Source organism: Anoplolepis gracilipes, chromosome 7 (assembly GCF_047496725.1).
Source record: "Anoplolepis gracilipes chromosome 7, ASM4749672v1, whole genome shotgun sequence".
Taxonomy (NCBI): domain Eukaryota; kingdom Metazoa; phylum Arthropoda; class Insecta; order Hymenoptera; family Formicidae; genus Anoplolepis; species Anoplolepis gracilipes.
Genome location: NC_132976.1, coordinates 356,128 through 369,053, shown reverse-complemented (window position 1 = coordinate 369,053; position 12,926 = coordinate 356,128). Strand labels below are relative to the sequence as shown.

The window sequence follows — 12,926 nt, the reverse complement described above, 5'->3', positions numbered from 1 at the left end:
TGATAAAGAAATATGATATAATTCAGCGGAGACAACAGTTGGGTAACGTTACTAGATTTCCCGCCAACACTCGACGTTGATTTGTTGGTTCTAAAAGTAAGAGCCAATCACATTCGAATACCATCAAGCAGTTGAGTCCGCTGAATGCGCCCATGCTCTAGCCAATCAGAAATGATATCCAAGATCCGAATTTCAATAGCAGTTTCGCAATCATGTTACTTTCATATTTAAGACTATTCCTGATTGGTCAAAGCACGTTTGAATTTGAAGTTTGAATTGTTAGTTGCACGTTGCACATCCAACGGGAATGTTATATACCTATCTATTTTGTTGTATCTTGAACGCGTTCTGGGATCGCAGATTTTCAACGTTTATCTCGGTAATTAATTTATATAATTATACTTTTTGTTAATGTAGTACAAATGTAACGTAGGACATAAAATCTTGTAAATTACATACAACAGTGAAGATATGCATTAGATGTATTACGTTAAGATTAATTTCACTTTTATCTGCTTATAAAATCATATCTATGCGAGATTATATCTTTCTAAGAACGACTCTCGCAACAGTTCATAAATATAACAGATAAACACACACACACACACACACACACACGTTTTATTATTAATAAGTATATATTTATTTAACTGCATAACAGGTAAACAATAGATATTCGTATATATTTTTTTCAATTCTCTCTCTCTCTCTCTCTCTCTCTCCCCCCCCTCCCCTCTCTCTTCCTCTCTCGTTGGTATCGTTGAAAATTTTCTCCGTGTAGAAAAAAATTACTTATATTAATTTGTCGCGGAGCAAAAGGGAGAGGGGGACACAGAAAAAACATCGCGAACGTTTCTTGGCCCAAAATTGACGAAAACGATGACGTAATAAGGCAACCGCGACTCATGCTTGAAAATGCTTATCTTACGATCAGAAGATTTATTCAGTTTTTTTAGTACATTTATAAATTTAACACTTGAAACTTGAGAGGCTCTGTGTTTTTCCTTTGTATAAATAAAAAACATTAGAGAATACATGTAATAAAGAAATTTATTTTAGAGAAAGTTGTATTAAAATTTGAAAAATATAAAATATTTTCTTTACTCGAAATTTTAAATAAAATTACTTGGAAAATCAGGGAATTTTTTTACAAAATTTGAGTAGACACCCTGAATCTGTTAATAAATCTATTAACAAAATACTTTATTTCATATTCCATATTTATGCCATTTTTTGTCTCAAAAATGTAAAAAAAGGAAAAAAGGAAAGAGAGGAGAAGAGAAGAGACGAAGAGAGCAAAATTGCCTTAATAAATGAATTATTAGTTACACAATATATACCAACATTATTAGTAAAGATACTTACCTATCGTTATTTTATTTTACTAAGACTCTCAAATTACTAGGCACAGACTCGATATAAAAAACAATTTCTTGCGCCAAACACGCTGAACAATACGTATTTATAATAAGTACAACACTCAAAGTAACGATCAAATTCCTGATTAATTACGCAAGAAAGAGTATAGAATCGCGATCGCGAATTGATATTCCGGCATTTAATAAACGTGATAATAAACAATTTTTTTTGAAAAGGAAACATTTGAAGTATATGTAATATATAATGGTACTTTTCCATTATAACATCATTAATGAAATTAACTCCCTGTCTGAAAAATTGAATTTAATTTGTATATTTGAATATATTTAACAAATAATTTATTATTGCAAGAATATAGTTTATCTTCAATGTATTGTATATGTTAAATATTATAAAAGATTTATATTTATTGACGTTACCTTTTTTATAAAAAAAATGTCTGTCAAGATTATTTGTCTTTTGTAAAATTGATTTCTGTGTCTCAACAATCAGAACATGTCACTATGACCAATTGTATTGTAATTGGATATGTACGCGTTCATCAGTATTTTCTGAAATATTAAAAGTTATTCTTAAATGCGTTTAGTATTAAACAGATATTAGCCGTAATATTTTTGTTGGTCGTGCTCTTTTAATATCGCTTGCGAAGAGTTTCTAATTAATCTCATATAATCCATATTCTCTTATTTATCATTTTGATTATATTTGATTAATCTTATACTCAAGAATTATTCAAAATAAAGAGTTGTAAATATTATATATATATATATATATATATAATTAAATTATCTATACAAGAGTCATCTCCCCCTTCTCTCCATCAATAAATATAATTACTTTCTAAATTATACAAAATACTTTATAGAACCGTCCATTCATATAATCATCAAGCGGACAGATTTCTCGTGAATAATAACTCGATAAATTAACGCGACAAACTATCAGATCAATATTATTTTCGATATTGAAAAAGATCGTGATATTGTTAGGTAATCGCGCGTGCATGACGCACGAAATCTCCCGAGACAAGAACAGGTGAGCTCGATGACCGCAATGCATGCACCACGTTGCATACGTCACGTTGCATCGGATTGCACTGACATAAAATTTGACTGTGCACGTAATACGAAATTTCTTATTTTAATTATTTTATTTATATGACGGTTTTCGCAACAATTTAATTTATTTAATTAAACTCAATAATTGTGTTATTTAAAAAAAAAGTGCTTAAAAAACGAGCACTATTAACATTTCATTATAATAAACTTTAGATATGTGACTTACTATAAATGTATTGATAGGAACTTTAGACTAATCGAATGTTTAACTTTTTAATTACTCTTTCTTACATTTCACGAATCAAATAACATGCGGAGAAAGTTATTTGGAAACTCAGTGTGTGTCTTTTTATTCATTTATATTAAATTTTATTAATACAAAAACAATAATAAATTTTTGTACAACTTTCACAACGTTCTAAAATTAAGAAAGGGCCCCTGCTTGTACTTCGAAATAGGTTGCTCTCGTCTTCTTCGTCGGTTTTGCGAGAAAGGCTTCTCGAATGACAAATCTAATAATAAACGCAATGAAATGAATGCGCAGTGAAATGATGTTTTGTTTTGTTTGTTTGTTTTTTTTGTTTTTTTTTTTGTTTTTTGTTTTTTTTTTTTTTACGAAAATGATACTTGTACATTTAATCAGTTCTACACGCCAGTCAGAATAAGATAATTTTTTGTTTCGCCGGCATGTACAGTTTTTGCAATCGTAAAAAAATAATAATATTAATAAAATAAGGACAATGATAATAATTAATAATAATAATAATGATAGTAATCATAATAATAATAAAATAATATTTCATATAATATATAATAGGCATTATATATATATATATATATATATATATATATATATATATATATATACATATATATACTAACCAGTAGTGACGTCATTACTATTATTTCTTTCGTCATTAATATAATACTTAATACATAATTAACGCTCGATTCGCGTTACACCGCGCGGCTTACATTCGTCATAACAATTGTTATTAGGGAGCAATTAAAGTCCCTTTAATGTTAGAATTTCGAAAATTTCAAAGTCAACTTAAAACATATAAATTAACAAGCCCTCTTTACCCCTTCCTTCGTTAGCTTCCGAATTTCAGCTTCAGAATTATTACGTCGCGATTCGCGGAAGGGAGTAATTCGAAATCGGGCGATCTTAAAATTACGATTGCACTGTTATCAACGCTAATAGCATCGAGAGAGTAACGAGAGCGAGCCGCGCGGTGTATCCTCGCAGCAATCGCGAATATATTGTATATACGATACAAGTTACGCTACGCGTTTATTATTATGAACTTAAGTGAACGCATATATGTACACGCATGTTATGGTAGCCAGGCGTCGCGAGCGGACATGTGTTTTATTATTATCAGTGTTGTTTGCGACGGAACTCTATTTCACAGATTAATTCATATACGTTCGGTTAAAGTATCAAAGAGAACGAAAACTCGATATGGTAGCAATTAGGTTTTGTGGAAGTAAAGTCTACGGAACTGCGGATTATTAATTTTGTGACGTGACTAAAATAAAATATACGTATAAAGCAATAAAATTATTTTACGGAAGACAAGTCTGAAACTGTGAAATCGCAGAAATTCAGTATTCGTGAAATATAGAATCATCTAGAAAATTTAGGATTTATTTAAACTTTTAATCTAAATTTTTTGTTTTTTTTTTTTTTCTTATTTACGATCTAGAGAATTTGCGTTAGATTTTTGCAAAATCATACGCGATTAGTTTGCGAGAATAAACGAAGATTTTGGCAAGTGTCTTTCGGTCAAACAGAGTTCCACATCGTGATAGTATAATGTGTTACTGTACAGAGTAATGCAGAATGTGTAATTATGTACTTTCGCATCACACTAGCATGCATGTGCACATATACGCTTGTACTGGCAGTGGGCTCGGCTCCGCTCAATACTCTGGTACTATGGAGTTTTTATCACAGAGATATTAAATTGTTTGGTGCACTTTTTCTTCCTTCCTATCCTTATCCCTCTCTAGCATCTTTTTTTTTTTTTTTCGCAGACTGTAATCCTTTTTTTTTTTTTTTCTTATAATTCCGCAACGGTATCGTCTGGCTACGCTGATTAATACACACTAATTTTCACGCACTAAATAACCGCACTAAGATCGATTTCGAATCCTCACAAAAGCGATAAACAATATCGACGATACCATCAAAGACCGATTTCCTTCTTTATTGTTTTTTTTTTTTTTTTCGCCACCTAGATTTGTCGTCCTTGTCATACATTTTATAAGCTGTTTTGTATATTTTTACATATAAATATACAATAATATATCCGAAAGCGCATGATTGTAGCTTTTCGGGAGTAAAATTTAAAAATTTTCCAAAGACCATTCACGACGACCAATTTCGCCAAATATTTGAATAACTTTGAATAACCTTGCGATTTAATATCGAGCTTGTACCTTTTTCTACAGAATTACGATTGGAAGGCGGCAACGAGAATAAATTGGATTGCGATTGATCGACATTGGCGAAGTTGGCCTCTGATCTTCATATATCTAAATTTCCTGATGAGTTGTCGACGGATAAAATTCGTCCGTCCGGTCCAAACACCCGAGATTCCAGTGGCTTCATCGTCGAGCAACATCGAGGTAAGTTTTTACTTACAATAAAAACATGAATCGATCAACAATAACGATTGATACTTTCCAAGTACCAATTAAATAGCCTAAATTAATTTGTAAAAATAATAATTTGAAATGATAATAATTTGCAAAATAAAATTTTCTATTCTCTCAACATGAGGGGAGGGGAGGGGATTATATATATAAAAAATAGTTTCTCACATCTTTAATGATCTTAAATTTTCGAGGGGGGAATTTAAATTCTTGATTGAAATCGTACGTCGCACATTTTCATTATGCCTGTCATCTTTATAAAATTTAAACCTCAATCTGGCAAAAATAATTTCTACGCTAAAAAGATTTCTATGCCAAGTTTGTCGCTTACTTTGGTCCGGCCAAAAATTAAAATATTCAACGACGATAATGACGATTAACAGCCACTAGAAGCCACCTGTTTGCGAGCGGATTATGACGTTAACGACATAGACTGACGTCAGTCTTGTTAAGGCTGGCAAGAGATTAGATATTAGATTATTAGATGTTCGAGCTTCGTGAATGCATCCGAAAGACGAGTTGATCGGCACGAGTTAGACAATTACACAGGACAAACACACGACGTCAAAAATTAGACACAAGCCCAAAAGCGGGCGAATAAATTATTCGAAAAACACGGGCGCACGGATCGTTGTTTGCGTGCGGCGATTATGTAATATACACGAACGTCAGAGTTACAATTCCTCGCCTCGTTTTGCTCAACAAGCGAACTTTTTAAATGGTCAACTCCCTCTTATATTATATTGGTCGGTAATTGCGTAATAGTAATACAGTAGTCACTTATTGACCGTAACATTCGGCAGTTTGTAGCTAGCGATACATATTTCACAAAATTGACTTGTGTGTGTGTGTGTGTGTGTGTGTGTGTGTGTGTGTGTGTGCGTGTTTGTAATTATTTTGTACGTTAATCAGTGAGCTATATTGCTGGCAATAGCTGCCGTATTATATAATAAAAATCAGTTTATAATAACTGAGTGCCATTGGTATTTGAGTGATATTTTTTAAATATTAATATAGTAGCCAATGGCAAATTCTTCTTGTTTAAATAAAATATTAAAACTTTATCTCTTCCTCTGATATCTCTGAGATACATAAAACTGCTACATAAAAACGAGTCAATGTTAAAACAATGTAACTCCAAAAAAGATGGACACATATTTAAAATATAAATAACGTGTAAATAAAGTAAAATAAATAAATATATATATATATATATAAATTAAATAAAACATGATGTAATAAGTTTAAGCGAAAAAATACGCTTAAATGTTTGAAAAAAAGAAAACTTTTATTCTTTCTCTAAATTTCAAGTATCCTTTTTCTTTTTGAATAATTTCAATTTTCTAGAAAAATTTGCTTTTATATGGAATTATATTGTTTTAATATTGAGCATATATAATAGTATAATAGTTACGTTCGCGCAATTACATGGCCGAGCACGCTTGTGATCGTGATTCTGCCGATCAAAGAATATCCAGTCTCTTTTATTCGTCTCTTACATCTCCTCCGACACACACATATATATATATATATATATATATATATATATATATATATATATATATATATATATTACAAGCCTTGAAGGCTGAGAGGTTATCGAACAAGGTTGAAAAAGTAGTCGCGAGCATATTGTCGCCCGTAAGCTATTAGGAAAATACACATAGTCCATAACGGACTACACATTAATTAGTATTGTTTATCATTAAGTAACAAGCGCGGCTACTCTCGATTGTCGAACTGACTTGACGCGATCAGCTCTTTTCTTTTTTTTTTTTTTTTTTTTTTTTTTTTGATCGTGAGAGTTGTGAATGGAAAGGTAAGATGCTGACGAGCTACAATACACTTGCGTCACGTTTCGCGTTAGGATTCACCAAAAAGGAACAGGATTCCTGCATCTGGTGTATTTTTCGGCAACAACGGGATTGCCACCGTGTGTTGCTCAGATACAGTTTTACTCATCGCAATCATCGCGATCACCGCGATCACTGAATTAAAAAGGTCCGGCTTGTGTTTACGCGCTTTGCGATTATCACTCGCGACGTTGGAAGACCAGTGGAATCCAGTGGGTGAAAAATTTCCAAGATTTGTTCCGCAGCTTGTTCTACAAGTCGAAGAAGCCTGCTTCTTGAAGGATCGCTTCAATTTTTGTTTCTCGATGTTGTCGGGTTGACTCGGGATCTTCCGAGTCTAGAAGAGATTCCTTCTCTTCTAGTTTCCAATCAAAAATCACGTGGTCTTCGCGAAGCTTTGCGATGGGCTTCATTCACTATGAAGCTCGCGCAAATTGAATGACGGAGTTTTGCCTCTGCGAGGCCGCGATTAGGCCACTGCTCCTATACTCGCTCTCCATAGACTGGAGAATCATTTTGCTGCGCTTTCTAGGCGGTAGAATGAGCGTTTCTCGCGGCGGAATTGCCAAATCTAACGCGAGATCGGGCGATGAGGCTGGACTGTCGGGATTGCTGCTCGGCGGGGTGAGTAACGGCTCCTGGTCGATCTTGACGATGCCAACACAGTCGTACTCTTCTCTTCGATGTTCTCCCTCGACCGCTTTCAACGCGGCCTCAACTCTGCGACGTGCGTCGTTGCCCGGTAAATTAAGTAAGGACGAACAATCGGCGGGGTCGAGCTCAACGCCGCTACCAGGAGTTAAAGCAAAACTGGTATACGCCGGTTCGGGATAAAAGAATACGTGATGGTGAGTGGCCGGTTCCAGCGGCGTGCTCACCACTACGCTCGCCTGAAAACGCTTCTCCTCGATATCGGCGAGCACGGTTTCCGCCGCGTTCACGGCTGGCGCCGTGGTCACCGGCTGCGAATACTGCTGCTCCCTATTGCCAGAATACAGATAATACGCCAAGTCGCGTTGAACGGCGTAAGGACTCGTCGTCGAATCCGGATAGGCCTCTTCAGTCTTCATGTGATTCTCCTTGTCATCGGTAGCGGCGATACCGAGTAGACCCTGCGTACTTGCCGGAACAACAGCTGAACCGAGACTATTGCCCTTGCTCCCGGCACCGGCACCACCCTGAGAAATTTCAATGTCCGGTTCGATGGGCGAGCCATGGCGAACCGGCGCCGATGGCGAGGGGATACCGTTGTCGGTGATGGTCGACGTGAGAGACGTCGGCGATTCCGGATGCTTCTTGATGTGTAGTTCCATTGTCTTTTTCGAATTGAAGGTCTCATTGCAGATGGTACACTTGTACACCTTCTCACCGTAGTGCGAGACTTGATGCAGCTTGAGCACATGATTGTAGCCGAATGCCTTACGGCAGATCTCACAGGTATAAGGCTTCTCGCCGGTGTGAGTGCGCGTGTGCACCTTCAATTGCTTGGAACAGGTGAAACCCTTCTTGCATGACTCGCACACGTACGGCTTCTCGCCGGTGTGCGTGCGCATGTGTATCACCAGCTGGCCACTCTGTATAAACGTCTTGGCGCATACGCTGCACTTGTGCGGCCGTTCGCCGGTGTGGATGCGCATGTGACGGTGCAGTTTGCCACTGTGCTCGAACGCACGGCCGCACACGTCGCATTTGTACGGCCGTTCTTTCGTGTGGATGCGCCGGTGCACGCTGAGGTTCTCCTTCACCGAAAACGATTTGCTGCAATACTCGCACTGATACGGCTTCTCGCCGGTGTGGGTGCGATAGTGACGTGTCAACCGCGCCGGCACGGCGAACGTCTTGCCACAGATGTTACAGCGATACGGATCCTCGCCCTCTTTGCCGTGAGACCTCAGGTGACTCTGGTACACGCTCTTCTGCGCAAAGTTCTTCCGACAAACCAGACATTGATACTTTCCGCTGCAGTCCGCCGTTGTTGGGCTAGCCGAGTGGTCTGTGGTCTCCACGCCGCTACATCTCGGCGTCGTAAACATTGTTAGGTCCGGACTGCACACTAGGCTCTTCACCGAGCTCATTGCCTCCAGACCGACAGTCATTCCGCCGCTAGGCGCCGACGCCAACCCCGACCCCGACCCCGACCCTGATCCCGATCCCAATCCCGATCCCGGCATCGACATCACTGAATTTGCCATGGATTCCGTCTGATAGTAGCCCAACATCGAAGACGGCAGACTAGAACAAAAATACGCATGTATTGAAAAGAGTGATTAGTCGAATCGTGGGGGTTTCGTAATGTATACGATTTAGCGTATCTGTGAGATCACAGATAGGGCGGCTATCTTCATTTATCGCACTTGTCATTTGTATGTACGGTAAGCATGCTATGACGCTTCTCTAATTTCTCTTGCTCTATAGCTCTTATACAAACATTTTCTTTAGTACGTGGATCGCCAAAACTGCACATTCTTCTGTCGTTTCTATAAAATTACATGAATATAAATATATACAAATTTTTGAGTGGCTATTACAATAGTACTAATTCGATATACGTATAAATCTCTTGCAAGTCCAACTGATTTTTTAACATTAATGCTCGTGTACTAAAATACTGAGGACTCGCATACATTATTGAAATACATTATTGATTAATCGCTTGGTTAAATACGATAGTATTTAACCAAGCACAAAACAGATCTAACTGCGCTATTGTTTATCAGCTATAAAGATTCCAATAATAATTCACAGAAAACGTGCTATCGGAATATTTTTAGGCTACATAATTCCTGCGATAAGATAATTCACCTAAGTGTCAATAAAAACAGAATGTACACGATCACTCGCGGTGCATAATTTGCCGTAAATGTTTTTTTTTTTTTAATTTTTAATCCACTACTTCACCGTCCGTCAAGAATGGTATAAAAGAAATTGCATATTTAAATATATTATAATTTAAATGTACATTATATATTATTCTACTACAATATTTATGTACGTCTTTGAATTTTTCAATTTAAAAACCAGTACTTTGTGATGGACGTACATACGTTGCTTTAATTTATTGTGAAAAATTTGTCGAAATTAAAGCGGACAAAAATTCCTTCGTGTGGTGAATTCTAACCGCACGATTGCGCGCACGAAGAAATGTAAAGGCATAATATGCAAGTACAAAATATTTTCAAGTCTGAAATTTTCAAGTTTGACAGGAATGCGTAATAAATGCGTGTTAAATATATTGCAGCACACACGTAGCAGGGTAAAATATTTTTATTCTCCAGATTAGAGACAATTCTGACAGAATGCATGCATCGCAAAACGCCTGCACGCGCGCAGCGCAATCGTCCGGTAACGGTCGCCGGGAGGCTGCGGGCGTGGTCGGCGGCCACGCGTATCTTCGCGCACCGACCCCTCTCTCCCCCCCCCCTCCTCCGCTCCTCCCTTTCTCACTCTCTCTCTCTCTCTCGCTCTCTCTCCCCGGCCCCTCGTTGCTTCGCGCTTCGCGCCGCGCACTCGCCTTTCGCACGCCGCGGTCGAAACCGCGCGACCGCCTCCACGTGTGCGAGTCGCATTTTTTTATAGCGATCACCGACCTCGTCCAACTCGGCGCGCAGTAAGGACGTCGAGTTACATCACAAGAGGAGCGCGCGGACGGCACACGTCCGGCGATCGGCGATAATCGCGTACGATGACTACGATACGCTTCTTTCTCTTCCTTCCCCTCTCGAACGGGAAGGCCCGTCTTTTTCTTCTTGACCGAGCTCCGCTTAATCGGCCTTGCGTTCCCTACGACGAATATCGCCACGCACCGTGGGATACGCAAAAATCGTATTGATCCACGGAAACATCCCCTGTACCGAGGGGGAAAATCTCGCCCTACGGCCAAACCGTCGCCGCTCACACCCGGAACACACTTTCCGCCGAATTTTATGATGGAACCGCTCCTCTCTCTCCCTCCCTCTCTCTCTCTCTCTCTCTCTTTCTCTCTCTCTCTCTCTCTCTCTTTCTCTCCTTCTCTCTTTCTTTCTTTCTTTCTTTCTTTCTTTCTTTCTTTCTTTCTCTCCCCCTCTTTACGACTCTGCAATGATTTCTATGTGATTGTATTTTACACAAATTACATAAGTTTTCCATCTCAATAGATGAGACCACGTAATAAATTTTGATTTTTCCGATTCTCACTTTGCATCAATTTTTCTTTAAAAAAATTTAACAAACCAACACGTTTTAGTTACGATTTTTTACAAATATTCCTTTTTTATTTCTATATCTGTTATTATGTTTCTGTAAATATCTTTCAATAGATTTTCTTTTATTTATGTAAATTTGCAAAATAAATTTATAAAATATTTGAAATTATATAAATATCTATAATAGTCATAAACTATATATAGTTTTAGATTAAATGGTAAACATTACGTTTGCAAATAGTATACTACATTTTATCTTTCTTAATAGTAATTATTTGGTAAATAGTAGTAAAAATAGTAGTTGAAAAAATTTTGTAAATAACAAATATGTTTAAAAAAAGCAACCATAAATTATAAATTAAAAATTTACATTACAAATTTATTCGTTCCAACAATTATTCCAAGAATAAGGAAAATTTTTTTTTTTGAAAATTTCTTAATTTTAGTAACAACCGATTAAAAAAAAAGTAATAAAACGAGAACCGGCGATGAACTGAATTTGATGAGTCTCTATTTTAATTTGGAAAGCAAACTGATGACAGTTGGCTTTGTAAAGAAATGCACGTTACTAAAACGTCACTTTACGCTTTCTTCGGTGTGCTTTATCGCGAGAAAATAATTTTGTCGCGTTTAAAAGTCAATATCAAAGTGATAAAGGATAACTCTGAAATCACATGTGACGTAAAAAAAACATCTCGTTTCGCTTAATTTAATGAATATTGTCTCGTTGATAAATTTAAGCAAAAAATAAGAGATAGTGGATCCGGGAACTTTATGTAGATAAAGATTGGTAGAAATTAATTAATTAAATTGCAAATCTGAACGTTTGCGAAAAAGAGGAATATGTGTGGATTCAAGAAATTTATGAATGACCCGTAGGATCTGTCAAATTATTTAGGAAGGAAAAAATATGAGAAAAGAAGTAGTTTTGGAGAAAAATGAAAAATGAAAGACGTTGATAGTACTCACCTACACGCCACGTTTGTCCCAACGTAATCCAGAAATTCAGGCGCTGATTTTCATGGTGTCATCCTCACCTCGCGCCTTGTCGGCGACATTCAAAGAAAAATTAACGCGGCGGAATCGCGCGCGTTAACGGCGAGAGAAATTGGCGATATTTTAATCCACCGATCGGGAAAAAACTGACGAAACAAAACTCACGGAAACAGTTTTGAAATAAACTCTCTCGACGGCAGGAAAAGAGAATTCGCTCTTCTCGAAAGAGTTAGACAGGAGTTAGGAAGGAAAAGCGAAAGACCCGCCGCCTCGGGGCCGGCCAATCGTACTGTACAATGTTTACCTCCTCGGCCGCGCCGAACGCCGACCGCCGAACGATCACGACCGAGGGACGAGGGACCGAGGCGCGCACGCACGAGCGCGCGATCCGCACCTTCCCCTCTCCTCTCCTCCCCTCCCCGCGCTCTCCTCCCGCCTCCCGCCTCCCGCCTCTCGCCTCTCGCCTCTCGCGTCGCCGTTCCCGCTTCGTGCTTCCCGCTTCCCGCTCGTCCCGCACCCCGTTCTTCGCAAACCGACGGCGGCGACCTACAATTTGGGGCGGCTGAGTCCGCCGAGTGCCGCTCGGCAGCACGTGGAGGCTGTCGGCGTGGTCGGCGCGACCTGGCTCGCGCGTGCAATTCCCTACAGTGGTGACGGGAGCCAGGGGAGAGGGGGGAGTGGGGGGGGGGGAGGTGAAGGGAACGACGGACTACGGTCGCGGGAGACGGGAGAGTACACACGGGCGTAACCAGCGCTCGTCGAGCCTTTTACTATGGATCATTTATGTATATAGATAG

General features: G+C 38.3%; 1 protein-coding gene across 1 annotated transcript; it reads right to left on the bottom strand.

Annotated features, from left to right (window-relative positions):
- Positions 1 to 2,780: 2,780 nt before the first annotated feature.
- Kr-h1 (kruppel homolog 1) lies at positions 2,781 to 12,479 on the bottom strand. Its single transcript, XM_072895476.1, has 2 exons — positions 12,103 to 12,479; positions 2,781 to 9,184 (listed from the first exon to the last, which is right to left on the bottom strand). The coding sequence occupies exon 2, from the start codon at positions 9,169 to 9,171 to the stop codon at positions 7,369 to 7,371; it is 1,803 nt and encodes a 600-aa protein (XP_072751577.1). The 5' UTR covers positions 9,172 to 9,184; positions 12,103 to 12,479; the 3' UTR covers positions 2,781 to 7,368.
- Between the last annotated feature and the right edge of the window lie 447 nt (positions 12,480 to 12,926).

Coding starts and splice junctions, on each gene's coding strand:
- Kr-h1 (XM_072895476.1), bottom strand. CDS start 9,171: ATGTTGGGCTACTATCAGACGGAATCCATGGCAAATTCAGTGATGTCG.